Source organism: Pelecanus crispus, chromosome 6, assembly GCF_030463565.1.
Source record: "Pelecanus crispus isolate bPelCri1 chromosome 6, bPelCri1.pri, whole genome shotgun sequence".
In the NCBI taxonomy this organism is placed as follows: domain Eukaryota; kingdom Metazoa; phylum Chordata; class Aves; order Pelecaniformes; family Pelecanidae; genus Pelecanus; species Pelecanus crispus.
Window position 1 is genome coordinate 46414967 of NC_134648.1, and position 19587 is coordinate 46434553.

General features: G+C 38.5%; 1 protein-coding gene across 1 annotated transcript in view; it reads left to right on the forward strand.

Annotated features, from left to right (window-relative positions):
• MIPOL1 (mirror-image polydactyly 1) overlaps nt 1-19587 on the forward strand; it is a 156868-nt gene that overhangs the window by 127471 nt on the left and 9810 nt on the right. The window contains exon 11 of the mRNA XM_075712879.1: nt 9076-9306. Within this exon, the coding sequence (XP_075568994.1) occupies nt 9076-9306 (231 nt within the window). The remainder of the gene's footprint in view (nt 1-9075; nt 9307-19587) is intronic.

Sequence of the window (19587 nt, forward strand, 5' to 3'; positions counted from 1 at the left end):
TCTCTCAAATTCCATATGTATTTGGTTATTCTGTCTTTGAAACACATTTCCATTCTTTATATTTCTTTTAATTGCCTTCTCCTGGAGAGATTCTTCTCGTCCATCTACTCAGCTGGATGTTCCTGGCCATGCTGGAAGGCAGGGCTGGCTTCGAGCCCTGGGTCCAAGACAGCTTCGTCTCTTGCTTTTCTGGTTCAGTTAAGGGAGTTAAGCCAAGCGATCACAATAGCAAATCAGGACAGCCATAAAATTCACGATCATGTCTGATTTATAAAGATAACATTGTATTAAGTACAAGATATTTTCTGAGGTTATTAGTAACAGGGTTTCTTCAGCTGGTCATTCCTGAATGGTGCCATGTGCTTTACTGCTTGATTGATTTATATGCCTTTATGATTTTGATTAATACTGTTTTCATCAGAGCCAATTACTATTGATTTGAAAACTCCAGGCTGTTCAGTTTATCTATGCCAGTGTTTGGGAATTATTCCTGTGATCTTTATTTTTTAAATCTATTGAATGGCATCAAGAGCGCTAAAGGGGCCATTTAAACACTGGGGGAAAAGTAATGCTTATACTTCTGGGAAAACATTTATGGTGATTCACATTTTGGAAACTGAAACACTATCAATGTTTTATTCCCAGATTATTTTCCAAGAAAAAGCTTGGATCCACTGCTGAATCAGTTTCTTCAAAATACTTAGGCTCATACTGAAGTTGGATCATGCAGAGAAGGCTGGAAATACTGTGCTGGGGGAGGAGGTCAGAAGACTCTTCCATCCTGTGACATTAGCGCAGAGGCGTAGAATAAGCCTATCTAAGTCTCTAAGGAGTCGTTCGGATCCTACCTGGCTATAGGAGAGGGGTACATGCACTAGATGTTAAAGGATCAGGATAAAAGTGTTTCTCTGTTTAGTGATCTAGACAAGCTGCTTTGCACAGCCAAGATAGAAAATGGAAAAACGCTTAATAAACTCATTAGCTGAGAATATACACACTTGAAGATGGGAATATTCACTGTATGGGAACAAAAACTCTCTGGATCTTAGTATAACTATTTTAGAGTTGTTTTTTTCTGTGGTGAAAAGAAGCTAAAAATCCTACGCCATCTTGATGTGAGTGAGAGTGAAGAATTTTTACAGAAACTGAAGCCTTGTAAGAAAATCTCAAATGTGCACTTGTATAACAGGTTTTGAGTGAGTCTGGCACAGTATTTACTACTACGGTATAAAGGGCTGGGCTCCTTGATGTATATTTCTGGTTGGCATTTTATCAAGGAAAATAAACTTTGATTTTTCTTTATTTTGTGACATGTGGATCGAAACTACATTTTCTCTGTCCAAAGCCTAGATTTAAAAGCATTAGACCATTAAATTAAGTGCTTTTGCATAAGACTAGAATTGTAACTGAACAAATTATTTATGCAGAGAGAAGCGAGATAAAGTTTCTTTCAAGAGTTCTTTAACATATCAGATTGATAAGAGTCAAAACACCTTTACTGCCATTAAATATTTACCAAGACCTGGCTTTTGGAAGAGGGGCAGTTCAGTGCAGTGTGTTTGGCTCCGTGCAATGCTATTGATTAGCTATCAGAAGGACATAGTTAATGGGTAACTGGAGGTATTACAGAGCGCTCCACATTCTTGTCAAGTCTTTTCTCTGAAGATGACCTAAAATAAAGTCAGTTACAACTGGCGTTCACCCTGCAACAGATTGCACAAGCTCACCTACGGTATGAACAAAAGGTTCACAAGAATCAGTTGACCAGGGCTTAAGCAATCCTTTCTAGTAGTTGTTGTCATCACTGCTGGACTTTAGAACTGCGCATGTTTACATTTAATTAGAAAGAACACACAGTTTACATCGCACAGTAGCTATCAGTATCGAATCAGAATTGATTTCCGCTCTCTTTCTCAAATGACTGTTTCCTTCAGACTAATTAAAAAAAGGCACATAACAAAATGACTCATATAAATTTTAAAGCAAAGTAAACACCATTCCCTGGAGACAAAAATAAAAGTCAACAGCACATAGTCATTACACTGAGCTTGTTTTCAGGTGATTCTGATGCCTGCATTATGATATATATCAGTACTATCAGATTTATTTTATATAGATGTATATATGGATGTCTATATGAAGTACCCCTTCGCACTGAGCGGATGCTTCACTGACTCTTTCAGTTTTCAGGGTCGGGTTTCTTACTTGTTTCATCTGAATTGTTGCAGTTTATCTAATACAAGAGGTGATTCACTAGTATTACTATTTTTTGCAGAAGGATTTTGTTCATTTCAAATAAAATTGTTTGTGTGTAGGCCATTCAAGTAAAATGGAAGTCAGAAGCCATTATCCTTACCAGTGAGAGGCTGCACAGAAAACTAAAGGCATGAACCAAATTAGCCTTAACTTCATGCGTAATTTCCAACAAAGAAATCTCTATTAGGTTTTGTTAGTTATGCAAGCAAATCTAAATTCAAACTACGGTGACAGGAGACGTCATTTAAGGCTCCTACCTAGCAGAAATGCCTGACCCTTGAATGTGCGCATTCTTTGTCATCAGGAAAGATTTCCGTGGCTGGCATTTTGGAGAGTAAAGGTTCAAGCCAACGATTTGCTGTGTACTGTCAGCAGTACTGACTGTCATGGACTGTCAGGTCCATGGGAGCTGAAGGGGTTGCAGTCCAGACCAGGTTGGTAGGTAGATATGTGGAGCTGTAGGAGCTGACCCTGAAACACCTGCTCAGAAGGCCTGATGTTCATTTATGCTATAATACCCTGGCTTCCATGTAAGAGACGGTGTTCAGAATGAAGCTCTTGGCAAGGATTGTCAAAAAAAAGGACAAGTAATACATACTGCATCTATTTTTCTACCTGTTTTAGTTGGTATACAAGCGGCTTTATTATTTTGGTGCACAACCAGAGTTACTGCTTTCTTAATTAAGTTTAGCTTTGAGGAAAAAAGTGCACTGTTCTTAAAACTGATGTTGTCAAAAACATACTCAAAGTATAAAAAAATAAACCACTATGACCTTTAGGACAAGATCCTCCATGTCTTTTCCAGCAAGTTTGTGTTTCTGCAAATCCCTGACATAGGCAATTTCCCTGCTGGCCCGAAGCCAGAGTCGCTGGCTCTACACCACCCACGTACACACCCCTTCAGTGATCCATGTCAACCGAGTGGCCTCCAGCAGCCGGCAGAGAGGCACAGGGGCTGCCCGTTCAGCCCGGGGACTGGGAAGGTGAAAATACCTCTTGTCTTTGAGCCGGCTGTGCCCCTCCTCCCTGCCTGCTGCCCACAGCTGAGCCAGGATCTGCTCTGCCTCGTGCTTCCTGGGGAAAGCGGCCGGGGTTTTGTGATACACGGTAAAACGTGGAGTTGCTGGCACCATCTTAAACATCCTTTATATTCAGATACTGAGGTCACTCTTGATGACTTGATGCCAGTTCTGTCTTCGATTAATAGATAAGGTTCCCTCTGTATTTGCAGTGTTACCTAAACAATCTATTACTGTAGGGAATAACTACAGTATTACAAATACTAAGTTAAAGTTATTTTGTTAACTAAAGCCATTGGCAAATATTTAAGAATGGCCAAAGCATATGAATTGGCAATAAAGAACAGATACAAGATAGCAAAATTATTTCTTGTAACTTCTAGTATGATAAAGTAAACACCGTACAAAATAAAATTATTTTTAAAATTTCAGATTGATTTTACTTAGTTAGAAGCAAGCCTTCAGGGCTGGATAGTTGCACTCTGTCAATGCTTAGGCCAGAATATGCTAATGCAGCCAATTCCCTGTTAAAACATGACAGGAACATTTTACGGCAAGCTTGGTTCTATGTAGTTTAGTAAAACTGTGAAGAGTATCCATAATAGTTGCTGTTGTATTGAAAACACAGTCTCCTAATTTGTGGAAGAAATTTGAGAGCCTGTGAATCTGTGTCTTGCAAGAAACACAGGTACATTGTGGAATGGTGAAGATGTGTAATTAATGTTAACATGTATCAAGTAACATTCAGGATTAAAGTGTAAAATCTACAGTAGTCTCTTCTGTAAGCTCAGATGCGCTATATCTGAGAGTTGATGTATGTGTGAAAAAAGCTAATGCTAAGTTATCATCTTCCAGACTCTAATTAATCAATTAGAGATAACAGAGACCCCAGCTCTAGGTGCTTCATGTCCTCAGGAAATTCGGGTGCATTTCTTAGCTCCAAGTTATTAGCTGTGGGTCTGTGGATCTAGCTGAAGAGGATAGTACCACAGCTGCAAAAATCTCAAAACCACTTCCTTCTACTCATCAGTATCATGTATGTTTTGCTCTGTTTCAACCAAATGTTATTAATCCAGAAAATATTTCTGTGTGGGTCCTGGATCATTTGATGGTGGGGTGAATGTGAGGAACGATAGGTGGTGCTGGATGTCGTGTGTGTATCGCTGTCATGTTAGGCTGTGCTATCTGAGCAATTTGCCCAGTGCCTGCATGAAGTGAACTGGAGACATTTGATTACTGTGCAACTCTGTAAATGAAGGGTTTGTAATGGAAGTATGGTTTCCAATTATTTTGCGTTGAGAGCATGCCTCGGCAGTCCTTCAACAAGAAAGGCTCAGATGATGAAATCACATGCCCCATGTCCTTACTACCTCTCCCAAGCTAGTCACAGGGGGATGGTGTGGGTACTGCAGTGGTCCTGGTGAGTGAAAATGAGGCCCAAAAGAAAATGTTTGCTGCTCGGTGTCATCAGAAGACCATCTGGGTTTATTTTTGTCCTAAATTCAGACTGTGCTGCATCTAACTTAGCTCTTTCAACAGTGATGGGTCTTTTTTCAGTAGTGAAGCTCAGAGCACCTTGCAAAGGTAGTACTGTGACTGCTCTTTTTTAAAGATGAGGAGACTGAGGCCCAAGGAGGAAAAATGTGTTTGCTTGTGTCCTTTAATTTGTATCTGATGAAAAATTGAAGTTCTAAGATGGATGATAGTCAGTTCAAGCTTTCACTGTAGATAATGAACCTATGCTTGAATCATCTAGTGTCCACTGTTTGGACCCTTGTACAGGTTGCAGGTTTCTCTAGATCGTTTCAGGAGAGAAGGCTGAAACTCAACCTGCTGTTCACTGTGGATCCATATTCACATGTAATTGAGTTTGGATGGTATGGACATGCATGATCAGTGCTAATCTGTCAACATGTTATCCTGTAAAATCTTGAGGTTATATCATCAGCCACCACAGAGAAGATCAGTGGTGGGCTCTGTTCAACAAGTGCTTATCATTGGGTTTGGTGAGAGAATATAAAGAGGATGCCTGAGCTCATCCTAGACTAAGAATGTGTGGGTACACCACACACAAGACAGCGACAGTCTGTGATGGACTGTGACAGTGCAAAGAACATGCTCTGTGTTACATGTGACATGCACTACTATCATGGCGTGGCCTGTGCGCCACAGAGTCATAACACAACTGCTGTCTTCAGTTAAATTAGTGAGAGATGTTTGGGTCGTTGTACTGAAGAGAAAACACTGTCCTCTTAACTCGTGTAATTGCAGACAAAGGAAGGCTAGTAAAATATTTGTCTATGGTAGGGCAATGCCATCTAGTCACCAGTCTACCAGCTGTCAGGCTCCTGACTCACAGGTAATGCAAACTTGACCATTTTATGTCCTCCACTTTACAGCAAAATGTCAAAGTCCTTCTAGGTCTTATGGGCTTTTTTTTAATATCGTCTTATTGCAGTGTTTCTTGAGAGCACCTTTGAGGTAGCATTTTCAAGGTATCAGTGTTGCCTGGCCCTTGAGTGCACTCAGTAGTATAAAGAGACCCTCTTCAAAGCCATCCTGAGTGCAGGCTGAGGTCTGAGAGGTCTCCAGAACTTGAGTGTCAGAAACATTTGTGGTGAAAACCAAGGTCAGACCAACATGCCTTTGGGAACATTGGATAAGTTTATCACTGGGGTGGGGGAGGAGGGAGGGGACGGATAGGGAATGTTTGTTTTTTGATGGGGTTTTTTTTCTTCCTTTAGGTGGAAAGTTTCTCTGTGTTGTTCAGTAATTGCTTCAGGTGGAAAATCATTTCCCACCTTGCAGCAAAAGTATGCCTGGCAAGGAGAGAAGTGTTATAAGAGCAGCACTTCATACAGTTGATTTTCAGCCAAAGTCACGTCCCTCTGGGAGCGGTTACAGCTGGTGAAATTTTTTAGCAGGCTTGAAGCTACTCTGGCTTTGGGGGCAGAGGAAACCTGTTGCTATCTGCAGGAGCTGCATAAGTGACATCATCACATGTCACTTTTTCTTTTGCCTGGACACAGTTAAGGTGGGCCCTTGAAGCTCTCAGACCCAAGCTGGAACAAGAAAGGGGCCATGCTGCCCTAGTAAAGCAAAAGGTTTACTATAAAGAACATGTGAATTACTTAAATCAAGGAACTGTTTGAATACTTCTGTGACCCATTCTTCAGGCCTAGAACTCCCATTTATTTTTGATTTATAGCATCAATATTTTTTTTAAGAAATAATCTTCAGGACATTAATGAAGGAATTTCAAATTAATAAACATCAAAAAGGACTAAATAAGAGTATTTTAGCAAAGCAGATATTGATGGAAATCTGGCAATTGCATGCTTTTGAAAAAAAAAGTTTAAAAGATCTATCAGCCACAGCGCCTTTAGCTGGAGGAGTCACACTGGCTACAAAATATATACATGTCTGAATCTATTGATCACTCAGATGTAATCATTATGAATTAAAACATTTAATAATGTATTGCATACTGTATTATTTATGGCCAGTCTTTGAGAAGGAGCCCAGCTGTAGCCACTCAGGGCCAGTATTTTAGAATCTAAATAAATGACTGTATTTTTCATATGTTCTGGGAAAAAACTCTCAGCTGGTGTGAACAAGTTAGAATATTTAGGCTATCCTCTTTTTTTTTTTTTAATCAGGGACCCATATATTCACTGAACAGTTTAGCTTCTCATCTGCCTTTTTTTTCTTTTAATCTTCTGCCACCTGTTTAAGAAGTGTAAAGTGCTAGTAAATTTTATGTGCAACTGTTAAAGTAATTTTATTTTTAATGAGTCTGTTCTAGGTATTTTAATGTCCCTTTATAAATATTTATATTTTCAATATGTCTTCATTTAATTGAAAAGATTCTTCACATTATTTTCAGACAACCGCAGGTAGTAGGCGTAATGACATATCAACACCCTGACCTTTTAGCTTCTGGATTTCTATTAGTTCATCCACATTTTGCTTGTCCATGTATATTATATTTTAGTTTGTATATGATTTTCCTCTATGGACTGTCAGAACGAAGGGTGTTTTCCATACAAACACCTTAATAAACTGGAAAGGAAGAAAATATGCTATTGCATGCTAGCAGCTGTCACACAGACTGTGTCTTGAGTATTGTAATCAGCATGCACTGCTACCAGAAATCCACACTGAAATAATGTTTGATATTTGCACGCTCATCAGTCAGAGGGATGGTCTCAAGTCATATTCATCAACACAGCAACAGCTTCTGATATTCATGAAGTTGTTTTGAAATTACTTCAATTATTTATCTAAAAACACTGCTCATTATGATATCCTGTTACCATCACTTTTGTTTTAAATGTCTTCCGTGAATTTCTTGTACTACCAGTGTCATTTACCACTAGTGTAAAATTCACCAATGAATTATGGCTATGAAGAGATGGGAAGCAATTGTTGCTAATTCTGCTGGTGCAGGTTCCTCCCCTAGTAATCGGCTATTAATGTGATTTCTACCATTGCCCCTTAATAACTCAAGCAGCTGGCTACCTACTGATTCCTTGGGAAATAATTCTACAGGCAACAGGCTTCGCTGAGTATTTTTTACCTGATGTACCATCTTCTTTATTCTCCTTTTTTCAATTTCTTCTCATTATTCTCACCAATTCTCTCAAATTATTCTCATATATATAGGTAACCTGTTTGTCTAATATCCTCCTTTTTGCTTATTTTCCATAGCCATTGTTAGCTGACCCAGGCATATCTATTTCTTTTAGCTTCATGAATCTATTGCCTTAAGACCCTATTCAATTTCATTTTTTAATTTCTGACCTCCCTTTGATTTGTCCAGAATTTTCTGGCATACAAATACAAAGCATGTAGTAGCATACTCTGGTTTGTACAATGAAAGAGTATTATTTTTGTGCTCTATGATTTGGTATCTCTATGAATATACATCAAAACCATGTATAAAACTGAATGGGTTGAATATAAATCCATGGCACTTCAGTGTGAAATAGATGGTAAACATGTCTACTTTTTGTCTGAGTGAAGCCAAAACAGTGGGTCAAAAAGGACCTCACAAGAAATTACAGTGGAGGACACTATAGATATTGAAATGTCCCATGATAAAACCCTGGTGCTGCCAGGTTACATATCTCTGTCTTCTATAGAGAGGCTATTTAAGACACAGTATATTCTAGTACAGGTGTTACTAGCTTATTTAAACCAGCATCAAGAAATACTTTAAGGTTCCTCTCACGAAAATATTGACCAAAGACCTTTAGAATTGGTTGGCATGTGCAAATCATTCACATTTCTAAGTAATCCTGCTGATTAATGGTTTTAATTTTTGCATTGTAGCATTTTTATTCCTTTCATTATATTGAAAAATCTGCAATTTTGCAAGTAAACCCCCTGTAGTTGGTGAATCTGCTTGTTAAAAGAGAGTCCTGTGTAACACGAGTGAATAACGTGTCAGTAACTTACAGTGATTAATTCAACTTCATGTAAATCGCACAACTTTTTGCTGAAGCTCAGAGGTGATCAGGAAGATGCTACATCTGAAAAATACTGCCTTTTAAGTTTCTGTTGAATAGGTTTTTGACTTTTTAAAATTCTGATAGTCGTTACATACTTCTAGAAGAGCCTTGTGGAAACAGGATGTTCTTTTTGTTCTCTGTCACTTTTGAAATAAAACTTGTCTTGGTATTAGTGCGTGTGGATCCATATATGATAATATTAAAAATATTAATTAAACCGAGTGTAGTATTCTTGCAGCTCAGTCTTAGACTGAAACTTAATAACGTGTATGATTTTGTTTTCCCAGCTTATACAAATCTTTGTCAGAAAGATTGAGTCTGAAGGACCAGCTTAACGGTACTTCCAGTGCTTCTGAAGGTGGACTGCAAGGCAGGGAGGATGTTGTGCTCCTTACCCATTGCCAGATTGAAGATCTGGCAGCTCAGCTGCAGCAAGCTCGGGCAGAGCAAAAGGACACAGAGCTGAAGCTCCAGACAGCCCTGGAGGCTTCACGGGAGGCCAATGAAAAAGTTCGGAAGTAAGTCACTTGCCTTCTTTCAAGAAAAATTGCAGTTGAAAACCAAACGAAATGTTGTTTCTTCTGGTATTTTGTCTATGACTGAAAGTGTGGCGGTACTCAGAAAAGGTCCTTTAAAACGATTCCTTCTTTGTCAGCCATTCAGCTCATTACCTACTCAGCGTGAAGCCTCTTTTTAACAGTTTCATAGTATTATGCAAGGCAGTGTGCCTGTCATTACTGTTATGGAAACTGCTTTCTACATGTGCAAGGCACGAAGAAAGTGTTTCCACCTCCTATGAATGGTTTTCAATGTCTTTTTACCCCATGGCAATCCTATGGCAACAGAGTATTTGCCTTTATAATTGCATGGTAGAATATTAAAGTTCTCATTTTTGGTCTGTTATGCATCTGGTAGGTTTCATGCCATGGTAAAGGCTGATGGGGTTGTTTAGGGGTGGCTTCAAAATCTCACTGAAACCAACAGGAAGTCTCTGAGTCGGTGAACAGGGATGGTATTCTCTTTCCCATCATAAGATTCCCTGTTAAAAGGTAACTGAACTCCAAAACCTGAAGTTCATCTGTACTGAAGTCCTTATTGTCGGGTTTGTTATTACTAGCACATAAGCCTTTGAAGGTCTGATTGCTGGGACATTGGCAAATGTGTAGGCAGAGCCCCTTTGCAGTCTGGCACTTCTCATCTCTGCATTACATTCATCAGCTGCAGAATACCCCTCTCGCACCTTTCCAAGGTGGTCGATGCTGAACTGATGCAAATTTTCCTGTCTGTCCATATTTGTCTTCAACTTTAATGTCTGCAGCATGTTTCCGGAGTAGCCAGAAATTGGCTTCTAATGTATTGCAAGGACATAACAAGAGTTCTTCCTGTTCAAAAAAATACATGCCGAGTACTCCTATTAAAAAATAAAGAAATTATAATTTTATATTTTTAATTTATTTGTAACTACATAAAATATAGTTAAGATAGATATATATATGAAAATACGTATTTTCAGTCATCTCTTTAAAACCTCCAGTGGTTGTTTGAGAATCATTCAAATCTTTATTCTGAACACCTAGATATATTTGAAGCTTCAGCAGGTGCATGCTTGATAAAAATAAACCTACAAAAAATAATTACAGCATGTTAAAGAGAATATTGGCTAAGCCTTTCTGTACATTGTTTAAAGTTGTTATTTCATTTCATTTTATTTATAAACATTTACTAACCATAGATATTTAAGTGAAGGTTGTTTTTTGGTTTGGGGATTTTTTGGTGAAAGTCTTGTTTAATCCCATGTAACCAGGGTGGCTAGAGTAGAAGTGCAGCCACAACCTGAATTAAAGCGGTGGTGATGCACTGCTATAGTGAAAAGAATTTACGCAATTTAACATGCTCAACTACTTGGGAAAAATTTTGGTCAGGTTAGTTTTCATTATCGCTAAGATCAGACCACTGAGCCTATAGCAAAATTAAACAATTGGGTGAAGTCTTTTGATGACAATAGCATGCCCTTTTTGCCAAGAAACTGTGGAAATGCTCTGTGCGTCTTCCCAGCACCCGGTCATCCACCCCCATCTTATAATTCAACCTGCAAACAGATTAAGCAGCTGAGTTTGTGGAAAGTGTGTTTACTTTGAGCTAAGAACCCTTGTGTGACACTATAGAGATTCCTCTGACACCTCTGGGAGAGCTACACAGACAGTTCGTACTCATCAGCAGGGAAACCGGGCTCAGAATTCCCAATTTCTTTGTAACCTCAACCGCTTCATACAAATCAGTGTTTGGCAATTAGGCAGGAACTCATTTGTTAGCTTAGCTTTTTATTTCAAATATGTAGGAAGTTCTACATTTCAAAAAGGAACTGACAATTTATAAACCTGTCAACAGAAAGGCTTCTTGGTATTAACTGCAGTAGTATTAATTATTAGCACTGTCTTCAGAGGATGCTTATTGTAATTTAAAACGTGACACTGCGATTCATAGCCTAAATAGGCTTCTAAAACATCTGTTTTCTTGACTTCTTTTAAATGCTCAAGTAAAATGTAATCCTGACATACAAGGGAAGTATTTTTAGCAGCTATATAAAGTAGTTTCTCAGTATTATTCAGTAAAATATCTCAATAAGGTAGCAACAGTTAAAAATCAGAAGAGGAAAATAATTATGAGCTTCATTAAGAAAGAACATAATTAGAATAATTAAAATAATGTTGAAAAAGGATGTGCTTTGTACCTTCATACCATGTAATTTACTGGTGTTCACTATGCCTTTGCTAACCTGTTCTCTGGCAACACTGAAAATTTTTTTAATATTCTTAAAAACTTCAGTGTTTGCATTCAGCATCATATGCAGAGCTTGAAATAGAGATGTAATTTCTCCACAGCATTGCCATCATGTCAGCCATTTGTGTACCCACCTGCAATTGTTGCTTTCTAAACATGAGATCCAAGTCAGAATAGTGGTCCTGTGTTTTCCGTCAGGACACAAAGCATCTAAAAAATTTCTGGATCCTATCCCACATGAAACAGCAGCTGTGAACCAGAAGGGGGATATATTGGAATCTGCTTATAGTGAACTTGGATATAGTAGAATTCTGTTTATACTGAAGTAGGGCGAACATCTTGCATCGGCTCAGTGCAGTGTGAGCTATAAATTGCGACTGTGTGCTCTTGCCTGTGAAGATGATTCGCCATCCTAGCAGGGGGGGTGGTGTGAAACAGAAAATGTTCATGCTCAGAGAGTGACCACACAGATTTAGCAGCATTTGTTTGAATCTATTTTGATTTTGAAACATTAACAAGGTACACATTAGACTTTTAAGAGAGCACTATTCTAGTTTATAAAGCAAATATACATTTTAACTGTGTGGTGTATGTAAATAAATACATGTATGCGCACACATAACCCAGTACATATCTGTTCAATAGGAAATTATGATGATCTGCGCGATACTTAGTATTTTTAACCTACGCTCTATAGAATGGCTATGACTATCATTTTCTATATTTAATTAATGTTTCTAATTCATGGTTACAAACAAAGAATTAGGACAGCGGCGCAGAATTCACCAGGAGCGTTGGCACGGCGCCACAGGCCCCCTGCAAGTTTGTCCTGCTGGAGAAGCCAGGAGCCAGCTGGTGCAGCCCCAGCAGGGAAATGGGCTGACCTGGAGAAGGTGGCTGGAAAAGCCTGTGAATTAATTAATGCCTCTGCCAGCAGAGGAAGCAAGACATTTTAAAACTGTCCTTCCTGCTGGAACCTCTGGGATTGAGGAGTGGCTACTGATGTCAGCGAGATCAGAGGAGGTTATAATGTAATACCGGATCAATATTAGCCAATTATCAGTAAAGGTTGAGGCCACTTTTGATGTGTTTTTTTCCAGGAAATGTTCTATTTTTCTGCAACAGCTTTGCAGCTGAAGTGAATTTTAATGCAATTTGTCTATTGAGGGCTTCTATTTTTTCTCACAATTTAATGATTCCAGCTCAGTAAAGCGTAGCTCTCTGCGTGTGGGCACAGTCACACGTGCACACTCACATAGCTGTGTAAGGTGGCAGTGGAGGGCTGCGCGTGTAGAATTTCTATGTAATCCTCTAAAAGTAAACACAAATCCACAAAGTAATGGTGCAACGCTAAAATATACAGGTATGAAAATAAGCAGAAATGGTGAGCAATATGCTGCTTGTGCACTTTGTCAAGGTAGTTCTTACTATGAACAAAGCAAATATATGTGATTAAAACAGAAATTCTTACTTCATTTGTCCTTAACTGTTTATTAAAGACACTTTTTCTTTTGATTGTGGGTTTTTTTTCTTTTAAGGAGGAAGTCAGGCGAGTTACAAATTTGGATAAAATACTTCAGTGGATTGAATACAAAAGAAAACTAAGCAATCTTCTTAATAAGCAGATAGTTTTATCAAAGGAAATTGCTATCTCTCATAAAAGAAATACTACCCTTAATAACATTTGCTTTACTTCTTAAGGTGTGATTTTTTGGCCACCTAACTGTCATTGTTACTGGGACACACCCTTTTTTTGGGTAGTCCTGGATTTCTCTCCAGGATTTCTGAACACGCTTTCTCTGCTTGCGTAGTTGCTCACTTAGTTTGGTTCCTTAGCTGATGCTGATAAGTAAGTCGATTGATGGCACAACAAGAACCAACAGTTCTTACCAGCATTTGACACAGCTGAAAAGAATGCAAAAATGGAAAGAAATAAGGAGCAAGCATTTATTAAGTGGTTAGAGTGCCCCTCTTCTGCAAGTAAAACTAATCTGCCTTCCGAGTACAGGAGCTGTGTGTGTTTCACATCAATGTCCAAGACGTTCTCCAGTGCTGGCTGGAGGGTCTAATCTTTCCCAGACTGATCTGAGCAGTGCGGTTCAAGAACAAGAATGAATATTTGAATAATCACACCACAATGTGAGGTGACCCTCCGACAGGGGACTGACCAGATACACATATGGATTTTGGGAAGACACTGTGATGCTCTTTTTTAACACAGCTGTGAGAAGAATGTGGCTAAGACCCAGTAGTCTTTCTGGAGTATAGCTGGCAAAGGAAACCATGAGGAGAAGAGAATTTAACACATGGGTGTAAGAGAGTCCGCTTCATTGATGCGATCTGAGGGGAATGTCTAATGACTGGAAGAATCAAACTTGGCAATGAAAACACAAAGCTCTTTTCATCAATTCAAACGCAGACTCTAAAGCTGCAGATGGTTACCTCCAGCCTTGCCTATTCAGTGCGGGGTTGTATAAAATGGCACTTTGGTGAATACTAATAGATCAAAACAAAGATTTAATAACATAAAGATGTGGTGTTCATTTTTAAATGAGGATACAGGTCAGTGTCTCAGAAAAGAGTGAAATAAGTATCTTTATGTATGGGTCTAAAGTCTCTGGAGATTTTTAACTGCAAACATGATATCTTTAGTGTGCAGATTGTATTCAGTAGAGTACAGCTATGCAGGGAGTAGGCTAAAAGCAAGATTTCTGAATTATTATACTAATTGAGCCTCTTTGCAACATGCAAATGTTGTTAACTAGTTATCTCCCTTTTAAAATCATACCTACATATATTTAGTTGAAGTATACATTGTAGCTTGTATGCTTTCAGTCACTCCTTGTAGATAAGAATGGAGCTGGTTAATTAGAAATTGCAGGCAGAAGCACTGCACAAAAGAAACAAGTTTTACATTCACCGGGACTTAAAGCTGTTTGTTTTGGAGGAACCACCAAAAGTCAGATAACTCGACTGACTTTCTTTAAAATATTAGAGATACATTTATTTAATTTTCATATTTCAAAACAATAAATACAATTTAATGTCTTACTTTATTAAGATGTTACATTTAGATGTTCAGACTTCCCTATTAAAACTAGACTGCTTTTTTTTTTTACTTACAAAACTGTATTATGGTGAATGTCAGATCAACACATTAACTATTAGAGGCTAGGAGTACAGCTTCATAGATACTAACAGTTTCACTGATTCGTGTTAGTAAATAATTTAGCAGATGTCAAAAGTGATTTTGCTTTTAATGAAAACCACTGTGCTGCCTGCTGCTGTGAAGTTCTGCTGGGATTGAATAGCTGGTAATCTTTTAATATCATGTAGGGAATAATTTAATTGGTGCTGGCATTCCGAAATGTAAAGTAAGTTCTGGTGACTTGTTGAAGAATGTAGTTGTAGAGCTAGTTTCTTAGTTACAGCAAATTGGCTTAGTTCTGTCACACCGAGTTGCATTCATTTGTCCCAGTTAAGGATATGACCTGTAGTTTACTGAGAATCAGATGCTGGTGGGTACATGCAAAAGACGAGCGAGTGAGGGCAAAGTGCTAAGAATCTTTTACTTGCTATAGCAAGCCGCAGAAGTCAATGGTTGTAAGAGTTTGTACAGAAGGAAATGGGGAGCCGAGGAAGACAACTCTTGTAGCAGTCTAAGATACCAATGAAAATTAGCAATAGTTCTGGACTTTCAGAACTGGATCAAAAGTTGTTAAAGGAGATTCAATACAGAAAAAACTGCTCGGTGAGGACTGATGTGTTGGCTGCCTCGTGCAATGATTAAAAGCAGATTATAAGCTCCATGGGGTCCATAAGAGATATACAATCTCCACAGGCGGGGTTTTATGGTGTTTAGGAAACCCACACTAGCCAGATGGAAGATTCCCAGACACGCAAAACTACCACATACCCCAAAGAATTTTGCAGAGTGCAGCAGAGCTGATGCAAAGTTGCTTTGGCATGCAAGACATGAATAGGAACATGAGAAAGTCTAAAACACAAAATCTAGTAAACAATCACATCATATAATATATGAAAATATTGCCATTAACTAGGGTAGCAGTAACAGGCAGTGAGAATTTATTGGATTTAGGGGCAATAAGCTTGGAAGTAGCCTGCTTTAGGAATTTAGTGAGGAATTAAGACTAAGTGAAATATGTGAAGAAAGTCATGTGTGATCTAACTGAAAGCAGTACATAGTAGGGTCAGAATTTATTTAAACACTTGGAATTCTGTGCTAACACCAGTGACTCCTCTCAGAAAAATTCCCCTCAGACTGCACTAACATGCATGGTGAAATGATGAATTAAAAAGTCTTGTAGAGGTACCTGTTTGTTGTAATAAAAGAATTGAGTAAGTCAGTGAGGTTATGTGCAGCCTCAGAGAAATTAAACATATACAGTGAAATCAGTTTTCTGGGTCTGGAGGAAATAAAATATTGAACTAGTATTCAAGTCTAAGGTGAGCTGAACAAATTCAGTCACTGGTGACATATTCTCTGGACTGTTCTAGGTATACTGTGTTTCTGTATCACTAGACAGACCTTGTTTCCCTTGGTAAGGCTAACATTCATGCTGTACAGAAGGAAATATATCACTTTTGCAAAGCTGTAATGAAATGTATTTTCCACATTGGATTATAATATCTTTATTGGATGACTGCACTTACCAATTTTTGAATTGCGTACTCCATCCGTGTTACAGTCCAGGAAAAATTTGCAGGATGTGATAGAGGGAGTGGCTGATAACTTAGTGCCACTAATACTGAAAACTTCCCAGCCCAAAGAAGAGAGGACTTGGATTAGCATAAGCAGAAAACTTCTGACTGAAAAAAATACAATTGACTTTTTGTCTTTTCTGCCTGGATTCCTTGGAGACCCAAATGGAGAAGCACGTGCTGAACCAGAGTGATGCACAGCGGTTGCACTGAGATCCGTGCAGAGCAGTGTGACCTCAGATGTTTTCTTTCAAAAGCTTCCTTGGCATCTGTGCCCCTCCCCACCCCAGTTTTCTAAGTGGTTGTTTGGCAGCAGGGGTACTCCTCCGTGGTGTGACAGGATGGAGCTGAGTGCCCTCCTCCATCTGAGGAGATCCTGGTTCAAATCTCCTGTATCGCAGGGGGATGTTTTAGCCACTCAGGTTTGGCCTGGATGCTCTCTGTTCCTTGCCTTGAAGTAGTACCACGTAGCAGAAAATAATGCAGGCTTCTCGGATCAGAGAGCAGTGAGTAGGCTACTCACCTCTGAGAAGCAAGACCTGGTTCTGACACTTTCCGTTAGCTTTTTCTCAGTTTTGTCCAATGCCTGTTGAACATAAATACAGAGCCAGTATCAGAACACCCATCTCCCATTTTCCGGGTGAGCACCCTCAATCACCACCCACAGAATCACACCTGCAGGTCTAATAAAGTTTCAGATGTTTCTTCTGTAAAAATCCATAGCTTCAGAAAGAGAAATAGAGAAGACTCTTCAGCCCTGGAGTGTACAGCTGTCCTGAGAAGTGTCAGATGTGGGTTAAAACCAAGTTTTCCTTAGCTTGGATGAATGCTCCGGCTGATAGTCAGTGTAATTTTTTATGCTTGCTTTAAAAAGGAGGAGTGGTAACACTGCTGTTATCTTTGTCAACTTAAAAGAAACAAATGGCCTCAAGTTAGTTTTAAAGAAGGGCATCCTGAGGACCTCTGGACAGGTTGGAGCGAGACGCTTAATTAAAAAAAAAAAAAGAAAAACCAAACCTATTTGGCTAGTTTAGAAGCACCCTGCTCCTTAAACTAGTTGTTGCAAATCCCATCCCAAGGTGCTGCCATGCTCTCTGCAGAGTCTGGAAGAGGAACGCACCAGTGCAGAGCACATGTGGAGCTGCAGGTCCCATTCTCAATTATCAGAGTCCTGAAAGAGAGATTTGGTGATGTTCAGAATGACTGCAGCTGAGACCCTTTGTAGTACTAATGATTCATAATAGCTTTTGATGTCTCATTTTCATTTGAAATCGGCCCTTAATAGAGGAGTTTGTGGTATCAGTACCAAAAGTCTCATCCAGTTATAATGTGTGATATTGCCAGAGCAGATTATGGGATATCATCCTCATGGATATTTTGGGTGCTGTAAATTATAGTGAGGCCTTTAGCATCTGACAGTTTATGATCAATGCCAGGGTTATGCTCAGTGGCGTACTTGACAGAACGAAGACAAAAAATCCCAACCAAAGGGAATGACAGATAAGCCTTTCCTGCATTCCTTGCACGCCCGAGATATCCATTGACTGCGGAGTTTCACATGGATGAAGCATGCAAAACTGAGCATACAGTCTAAGTCAAGTATTTATTTTCTTTGTGTAGCTATGGTTTACATTTACTTAACCTCTGTAAATTGTGGATTGCAGTGCAGATATTGTTTTCTTAAAGTATGGGTAGTTACAATATAAACACAAATATTTATCATCATTTGAATATTTATCATCTCAGCCTTTCACGAAAATATAAGCAGTGCTGAAACTTCGTTCTCTCAAACACTAAAATGTATTCTATGAAAGTCAAATGTTTTCAGAGTCAACATAATCACAGCATCCCAGTTTTTGACCTGTGTGTTCATTTACAGTTTGCTTATAGCTGCTTCACAGAGATGGAAGTTTGTAGATTACAACATGGTTTTATTGATTTATCAGTAGCAAAATACACTAAGTATACTCAGTAAACTGGATTGGCTAGCTCTTGGGCTTGTATTGTATAATATCAGCTTGTTGTGGAATACTTCAGAACAGAATCAGAATGTTGGCATAGTTAACATCAATGGTGTAAACCAGACTTGCAAAGACTAATATTTAGTAAGACCAATAACACAAACAAATTACATTTTGAAGTTGTTTGCCCAATAGGAAGAAGCATGCTGACACAATATTTGTAAGCTTATAGTTAACCGTGCTATGACAAATTATTAAATAACTTTGAAAAGCAGATTGAGTGCTCCTTGAAGAACAGCAAGAAAACTTTTTCTCAGGCTTGCTTTTTTTTCCAAGACGATAAAATGAGTGTCACAGCAAATAATCATTTACTTTAATATTTTATATCCAAATAAAATAAGTCCATGGCATTTACATTGCCGTTACTAAATAGTATTTGGTTTGTTTGCAAGAGTCATTTATTTGTGGCTTGGCTGAAGGAATAAAAATAAATTTGCGGTTCTTTCTGTTAATACTCATACTGTTTCTTAACATATGCAAAAGATTGAATACTGTAAATGTATGTGCAGAAGCTCAACAAGAAACCCCAGACTTTCTGAAGCTCCTGAATTACGTATCTTTTAGAGAATTGCTGGAACAGTTCTTTACACCAAGAAATAGAAATAACTGACTAGGCCAGCAAGGTATTTAATTTTAAGCAACCTTGAAATCATTTACATTTTTCCACTGCTTAAAGTTAAGTCTGCCTTTACTGAAGCAGGGGCTAGTTCTCCCAGGAAAAAATTAGAGTTCATAATCTAATACTGAGTCATGAACTAATAGCCAGGTTTTTCTGTAAGGCTTTTAATTTTTTTTTAACAATATTTTGTAGAAAGGCAGCACCAATTGCGTTTATAGGTATGAGAGCTAACAACAGCTTTGGCCCTATTGTTGCCACTATTTTATTGGCAAGTTGCTTGGCTCTCCCGTTCTACATTTTTGCTGTATGTGATGTGGGTATAAGGATATAGATCTAAACACTGAGTTGTTGGAAGGCGTAAACCTTTAGGACCAAATTTTATCATTTCAGCTTCAGGTTATGGTATTTATGCCCATAGAAAGTAGCAGAATTCAGCCTTTGAGTGGAAGACATTGCAGGTATTGGAGAGGTGTATAATAAATTACTATATTTAGCACTTTATTCTGTGCCTCATAATATATCCATCTCTATCACCTCAATCTTTTATTTGATAAGATAATCATATAAATTATTTGAAGGATGTAATGGATGAACATCTACATCTGATGAAAGAGATAGCCTAAGTGGTGAACTCAACACAAAAGATGTTTCACAGA